Source organism: Penaeus vannamei, chromosome 1, assembly GCF_042767895.1.
Source record: "Penaeus vannamei isolate JL-2024 chromosome 1, ASM4276789v1, whole genome shotgun sequence".
In the NCBI taxonomy this organism is placed as follows: Eukaryota; Metazoa; Arthropoda; class Malacostraca; order Decapoda; family Penaeidae; genus Penaeus; species Penaeus vannamei.
In genome coordinates, this window is record NC_091549.1 from 6,173,752 (window position 1) to 6,181,251 (window position 7,500).

At 53.2% G+C, this 7,500-nt stretch overlaps 1 protein-coding gene across 3 annotated transcripts in view; it reads left to right on the forward strand.

The window, feature by feature from the left end:
* LOC113812218 (uncharacterized) overlaps positions 1-7,500 on the forward strand; it is a 632,290-nt gene that overhangs the window by 623,123 nt on the left and 1,667 nt on the right. For all 3 annotated transcript variants that reach the window (XM_070130088.1, XM_070130040.1, XM_070130131.1), the window contains exons 7-12: positions 582-815; positions 1,861-2,012; positions 2,929-3,110; positions 3,387-3,700; positions 6,702-6,929; positions 7,187-7,500. The exon at positions 7,187-7,500 is cut by the window's right edge and continues 1,667 nt beyond it. In XM_070130088.1, the coding sequence (XP_069986189.1) occupies positions 582-815; positions 1,861-2,012; positions 2,929-3,110; positions 3,387-3,700; positions 6,702-6,929; positions 7,187-7,335 (1,259 nt within the window). In that variant the 3' untranslated portion in view covers positions 7,336-7,500. The remainder of the gene's footprint in view (positions 1-581; positions 816-1,860; positions 2,013-2,928; positions 3,111-3,386; positions 3,701-6,701; positions 6,930-7,186) is intronic.

Consider the following 7,500-nt stretch of genomic DNA (forward strand, 5'->3'; position numbering starts at 1 on the left):
ACACACACACACATGTACACAAACATTCTGCATTCGCTTTTCCCTTCATCTTTCCCCCCCCCCCTACCCCCGTCTTACATCCCTTCACCTCACCCTTCCCCCTTCCACCCACCTCCCCCTCCCCCTTCCCTTCCCCCCTTCCACCCACGTCACCTCCCCCCTCCACAGACCCACCTACCCTCCCCCGCCCCCCCTCCACCCACTTCCACCCATGCCAACCTCCCCGCCACCTCCCTCCCCCTCCCCCCTTCCCACCCACGTCACACTCCCACCTCCACCCATACCACCCACCCACCTACCCTCCCTCCCCCCTCCCCACCCATACCACCCAACCACCCATACCACCCTCCCCTCACTCCCCCTCTCCCCCTCCACCCAAAACCACCACTCCCTCCCTCCCACTTCCATCCATACCACTTATCCTCCCCTCCCCCTACACCCATACCACCCCACCCCACCTCCCCTCCCACTTCCACCCATACCACCCACCCACCTACCCTCCCTTCCCCTCCCACTTCCACCCTTCCCCACCCTTCACTCCCCCCAACCCTCACTCACCCACCTTCACCCGCCCATCGCAGAGGAGGAGCTGGTGTGCCTGGGGTCGTGGAAGGACGGCTCGAACCACTACCTGGTGGGGAAGGTGAACCACATCCACGCCAACAGCGACGAGGACCGCTACCGGTGCTTCATCTACGAGCACCCGCACCGCCAGGGGGACACCGCCACCTGGAACCTCGCCCAGTCCGCCGACGCCACCTGCCAGGGGCTCATCTCCGCCCACGAGGGAAGCAAGACCATGAAGCTTACGAAAGGTGGGGCGGCAGAGCGGATTCTTATATTTTATATGTTTGTTTGTATATTTGTTTATTCTTTTTTATTATTGTTTTTGGAAGTTGGTTGATGTGTGTTTTTTTTTTTTTTTTTTTTTTTGGGGGGGTGGCTTGTAGGTTATGTGGAGTTTATTTTATTTATTCATTTTTTCTCTAGGTGACTGTTCTTGTAGGTTGGTTGGGTGAGTGGTGAGTGAGTGAGGGTGAGGGTGAGGTGAGGTGGTGAGGGTGAGTGAGGTGAGGGTGAGTGAAAGTGGTGAAGGGTATTGAGGAATGAGAGTGAGGTAGTGAGGGTGAGGTGAGGGTGAGGATGAGAATGAGAATGAGAATGAGAATGAGAATGAGAATGAAATGAGAGTGAGTGAGTGAGAGTGAGTGAGAGTGAGAATGAGAAGTGAGAGTGAGAGTGGGAGTGAGAGTGAGAATGAGAGAGTGAGAGAGAGAGAGAGAGAGAGAGAGAGAGAGAGAGAGACAGAGAGAGAGAGAGAGAGAGAGAGAGAGAGAGAGAGAGAAATCTTTCTTGTTTATTGTTAAATTTTTGGTTGACTTATTGTAGGCTGGTTGACGTTAATCAAAATGGTGTGTTTTAATGGATTTACTCTTGTTTGTGTTTGATATGGTGTTTTTGTGGTATTTATTTCTTTGAAGTTTATTTCTCGTCTCATTACCAACACGAAAGAGAATTATGAATTCCTAAAAGAATGAAAAAATGTATATATATTCTCAACACATTATAAAAAAAAACCTTTCTGACAAGACATCCTCTCTCCCCCCCTCCACCCCTCACCCCTCTCCCCTCTCACTTCACCCCTCTCCCCTCACCCCTCCCCCTTCTCTCCTTTCTTCCCCTCACCCTCTCCCCCCTCCCCCTCTCCCTTTCGACTCTCACCCTTCACCCCTCTTCCCTCTCTCCTCCCCGCTCCCCTTCTCTCCTTTCCCACACCCTTCTCTCCTTCACCCTCTGCTCTCCCCTCCCCTCACCCCCTCTCCCCCTCTGCCCCCCTCTCTTTCCCCTCCCCGCCCACAGTGACCCACAGCGGCAAGAAGTGCAAGCTGCCGGCGTGGCTGACCGCCCACCGCCACTGGCACACCCTCGACTACAGCCAGAGTTACTACGTCTACCACAAGAACACGTCCCTCAGGATCAGCAACGGCACGGCAGCTCCTGAGGACCTCGAGGTGCGTTCACGGCGCCCCGTCCCCTCTCGGCCGCTTTTTCTCTCTCTCTCTCTCTCTCTCTCTTTTCTTTTTCTTTTTTTTTATTTCTTCTTCTTTTTATTTTTTTATACTTCTTTTTCTTTCTCTTTTTCTCTTTTTTTCTTTTTTATTATTTATTTCTTTTTATTTTTTTTTTCTTTTTTATATTTCTTTTTTTTTTTTTCTTTTTTATTTCTTCATCTTTTTCTTTTTGTTTTTTTTTTATTTCTTTATCTTTTTTTTTCGTTTTTATTTTCTTCTTCTTTTTCTTTTTCTTCATATTTTTCTTCTTCGTTTCCTTCTTTTCTCTTTTTTTTTGTTATCTTTTGCTATCGTTCCTCCTTCAGGCTTTCTATGCTCCGATTTCTTCTTCTTTCACTTTACTCTCTGTTTTTCTTAATTCTTTTGATATTTCCCTTTTTTTCTTCTCTTATTCCTCCTCATTCTTTTTCTCCTTCACCTTTTTTATCTTCTATCTCTTCTTCATCTACTTACAGCATAGAAGTACTGTGATATATTGAACATATATTGTGTAATTATTTAATTAATTAATAATGGATTTAGAAGAGGAGACTGAAAGAATAGAATAAAATAGAAATAAAATATTTTCCTAGAATAGAAGTGGAACAGAATAGAAATAGAATATTTTCCTAAATTAGATATATATTTTCCTAGAATAGAAATAGAATATTTTCCTAAATTAGATATATATTTTTCTAGAATAGAAATAGAATATTTTCCTGTAATAGAAATGCAACAGAATAGAAATTGAATGTTTTCCAAGAATAGAAACAGAACAAAAAAAAATTGAAACAAAATATTTACCTCCATGCCTTTAATCCATTCTCCCTTTCCCCCTTCCCCCCCCCCTCTTCCCTTACCCCTTCCCCCCCTACAGACCCGGGGCCACACCGACCTCCGGCTGGTCTGCTACAAGTACGAGAGCCACCGCGACCACCGCCGCAGCGACCACCACACCGGCGACCACCACAAGCACCACAGGGACCACAGGGAGCACCGCAGTAGCGAGCACACCGAGGACGACTACGTGACGGTCGTTGTTCACGTCACGGTGGGATGGTAAGGAAGTGGGGAGGGTGGGGTGGGTGGGGGGAGGGGGGGAGGGTGGGGGGGGTGGGTGAGGGGGAGGGGAGAGGAGGGGAGGGGGAGGGAGGGAGGGTTTGTTTGTTTATGGTTTTGATATATGATATATTTGTCTATATACATACACTCACGCACACGGTCGCACACGTACTATTATATCCACATCCAAACGCCTCCACACGGACACCCCCACACCCCCCCACAACACCCCAAAGAGCGCCCCATCCTAACCCCCCCTCTCCCCCCCGACAGCAAGAGCGGCTACCAGTGCATGCGCATCTACCGCCGCGACGACCACGTGGTGCAGGCGCGGGTGGGCGAGCTGGCCTTCATGGCGGAGGAGGCCTGCTCGACCCACTACTGGTCGCCCACCTCCACCAACCTCACCACCCTGGTCGCCGCCGGGGGGCCTCCGCGCTCCTGCGGCACCTTCGGCAGGTACAGCGTGACCGATCCTACGGCCACGTGCGCGGGGGACACGAGGTCCTTCACGCGCGTCACCGTCGGGTGCTCGACGGGGGAGGAGCTGCAGCTGCACGCGCGCTGCCCGGAGGAGACCATCAACAGTGAGTGGAGGGCGGGGGCACGGGGATGGGGGAGGGTGGGTGGGATGGGAGGGAGGGTGGGAGGGAGGGGGAGGAGGGAAGGAGAGAGGGAGGGTGGGTGGGAGGGAGGGTGGGATGGGAGGAGGGTGGGACGGAGGGTGGAGGGTGGGAGGGGAGGGGGAAGGAGGGAGGGTGGGTGGGTGAGGGAGCAGGGAGGGGGAAGGAGGGAGGGTGGGTGGGTGATTAGGGAGGGAGGGAGGGTAGGTAGGTAGGTGGATGGGTGGAAGGAGGGAGGCAGGGAAATAGAGATGAGAGAAATAGAGAGAGAGAGAGAGAGAGAGAGAGAGAGAGAGAGAGAGAGAGAGAGAGAGAGAGAGAGAGAGAGAGAGAGAGAGAGAGAGAGAGAGAGAGAGAGAGAGAGAGCGAGAGCGAGATAAGGTTATCTGAGACATCCTCTTCTTTGAAGTCCTTTAAAAAAACGGTGGTTCTTTGTTCAAAGCAAGAACTTCGCGGTGCTGCAAGAACACCGCTGGTTTGCCTTGTTTTTGTTCTTTCCTCTTTCTCCCCTTCGTCCTGTACCTCGCCCACTTCTTCTCTTCTTTCCTCTCTTCCATTATTCCTTTTAATTTTCTCTCTCCTTCTCCGTCTTTCTTCCCCGCAGGCTCTTCTCTCTTACGACCCTGCTCCTTTTTCCTTTTCTCCTTTCTCCTTCTGTTTCTCTTCTTAGTCTTTCACAGTCATTTCTCCGTCCACTCCTCCTCCCTCTTCTCCTTCTTTCCTCTATTTTTCTCCTTCCGTATTCTTTTTTTCTTTTCCTTTTTATTCGCAAGTCATCATTCCTCACCCTCTCTCTCTTCCTCTTCCTTCCTCCTTCCTATCTCCTCCTTCCTTCCTCAGGCCTTCTTTTCCTTCCTTCCCCTCTCTCCCTTGTCCTCTCTCTTTCCTTCTCCCTCCGTCCACCACAGTCCTCCATCTCTCCCTCCCCTCCCCCATCCACCCCCTCCTCCCTCACTCTCCACTCCTTCCCTCCTCCCCATCCACCCCCTCCCTCTACCCCCACTCCTCCCACCCCTCCCTCCCCCCTCCCTCCTTCCCATCCCTCCCTCCTCCCCCATCCACTAACCCTCCCTCCCCCCCCCTCCTCACCCCATCCCCTCCTCCCATCCACCCCCTCCTCCTTCCCTCCCTCCCACCCCTTCCCTCCTCCTCCCTCCCTCCCCTCCCTCCCCTCCCTCCCTTCTTCTTCCCTTGCGGCATATCAGTGTCAGCGGCAGCGGGGAGCTCAAAGGCCCCTCGGTCGCTCTCCGTGGGTCTGAGCAGTGGACGGGCGCCGCGCGAGTCTCTCCCGGTCTGGGGACTTTTCCGGCGTCGGGAATGCGCGTTTTGAGGCTCGCCGTTTGATGCGCGTGGCTGGGGCAGCGCTGGGTGGGGGTAGGGTGGGTGGTGGGGAGGGTGAGGGTGAGGTTTGGGGGTTGAGGGTGAGGGGGTGGGTTGGGGGTGGGGGTGGTGAGGTTTGGGGGTGGGGGGAGGATGGGGTGAAGTGGAGGGTTAGGGATTCTTTTGATGGGGGAGAGGGGTGTTAGAGGAGGGTTGAGGGATTTTTTTTTAGGGGAAGGGTGAAGGGAGAGGTTGGGGTGTTAGGGGAGGATGAGGTTAGGGGGAGTTTTAGGGTGAGATCTAAGGGGGAGAGGGGGTGAAGGGGAGGGTTAGGGAGTTAGGGGGAGGATGAGGTTAAGGGGGTGAGGGTGACAGTGAGGTTTAAAGGGGGAGAGGGGATGGGGGTGAAGGGGAGGGTTGGTTGGGGTTGGGGTGTGAGGGGTGGATAAGAGTGAGGTTTGGGGGTGAGGGTGGGAAGCCAGGGGAGAACGGGGAATGGGGTGTGGGTGAGATAGGGGAATGGAAGGGGTTATCATGGGGGGGTGGCTTAAGCTAGGTGGTGCTCCGTTTAATATCATAACTTTTATGATTCTTATCTCTTGAAGGTTTTTTTAAACTAAATATACTAATTGAATTAATTAAATGTAACTTCTCGGGCAACATAATATTTTTTTCTACTGTATAACCCAGCAGCTTTGGTATTAACTGTAAGAGATACAATTTTATAGTCCGCCTCTCTCTCTCTCTGTCTCTCTCTCTCTCTCTCTCTCTCTCTCTCTCTCTCTCTCTCTCTCTCTCTCTCTCTCTCTCTCTCTCTCTCTCTCTCTCTCTGTCTCTTCATAAGGAATCTCTCTCTCTCTCTCTCTTTCTCTCTCTCTCTCTCTCTCTCTCTCTCTCTCTCTCTCTCTCTCTCTCTCTCTCTCTCTCTCTCTCTCTCTCTCTCTCTCTCTCTCTCTCTCTCTCTCTCTCTCTCTCTCTCTCTCTCTCTCTCTCTCTCTCTCTCTCTCTCTCTCTCTCTCCTCTCCCTCTCCCTCTCTCTCTCTCTCCTCTCTCTCTCTCTCTCCCTCTCCCTCTTCCCTCCCTCCCTCTGTCCCTCTCCCTCTGTCCCTCTCCCTCTCCCTCTCCCTCTGTCCCTCTCCCTCTCCCTCTGTCCCTCTCCCTCTCCCTCTGTCCCTCTCCCTCTCCCTCTCCCTCTCTCTCTCTCTTTATGAATCTTTGCAATACCAGATTGCAAATAAGACTTTAAGATTATACTTTTTTGGTGGGGAAGCAAATGATACACGTGCCTCATCCAAGTGACATGTTCCTTTCTGCGCATGAGGGTGTAACAGGATATACACTCTCATGTCTTTTCACGATTTCCAAAGTCACGCCGCTTGTTGTAGTCTTATCTGACGTTCTTATTTTCTTTTTGTTAAGTTTTCGAATTCATTGTATCTCCTGTATTTGTTCTTGTTTTGTTTTCCCTTTCGTTGTGTGCCCCCCCCTCCCCCTCCTCTTCCTCTTCCCTTCCTCCTCTGCCTAAACTGCCCCAATCCCTCCCCCTCCCCTCCCCCTGACTGACCTGCTCCCTCACCCTCCTCCCCCTGACTGACCCGCCCCCCCTTCCCCTCCCCCCTGACTGACCCGCCCATTCCGCCCGCAGAGTACCAGTGCCACGGCCAGTGGGTGGCCGAGGGCGTGACCTACGTGGTGGCGTCGCCCATCTCCCGTCCGTCGGGCGCCCCGCGACGAGTGTGCTTCGCCTACAGCGTGGCCTCGTCGCCGTCGGCCACGCAGGGCCCCGCCGACAAGATCACGCTCACGGCTCGCCACGACACGTGCATCCACCGGCAGCACGACGCTCACTTCGCCATCAACGCCACGCTCTCCGGTGCGTGTTTGTGTGTTTGTTTGTCTGTGTGGGGTGTGTGTGCGTGTTGTGCGTGCGTGTGTGTGTGTGTGTGTGTGTGTGTGTGTGTGTGTGTGTGTGTGTGTGTGTGTGTGTGTGTGTGTGTGTGTGTGTGTGTGTGTGTGTGTGTGTGTGTGTGTGTGTGTGTTTGTTTGTTTGTTTATATATGAATATATGTATATATATTAATGTTTCATTTACCAGAACCCACCTACTGACTTCTCCCCTCCCCCCTCCAGGGCAGTGCACGGAGTCCATGCCGAGCGTGAGTTCGGGCGTGGTGGGCGGCGAGGCGAGCGGGCTGCTGCTCCTGCTGGTCCTCCTGCTGTCCGCGAACCGCCTGTCCTTCCCGCCGGCCGTCAGCAGAGTGGCGGCGTCGTCCTTGTAGTTCCGGATAAGCGGGAATCCTAGCGCGTAGTGGCCGTAGTGGAGAGTGCGTGTGTGGCGGGCGCGCGCGCGTGCAGCCCCGCCTTGCGTGAGTGCGTGAGGATGCGGATAGATGTAAGCGACTCGACGAGATAAAGAGAGAGAGAGAGAGAGACGCCATCGCCGT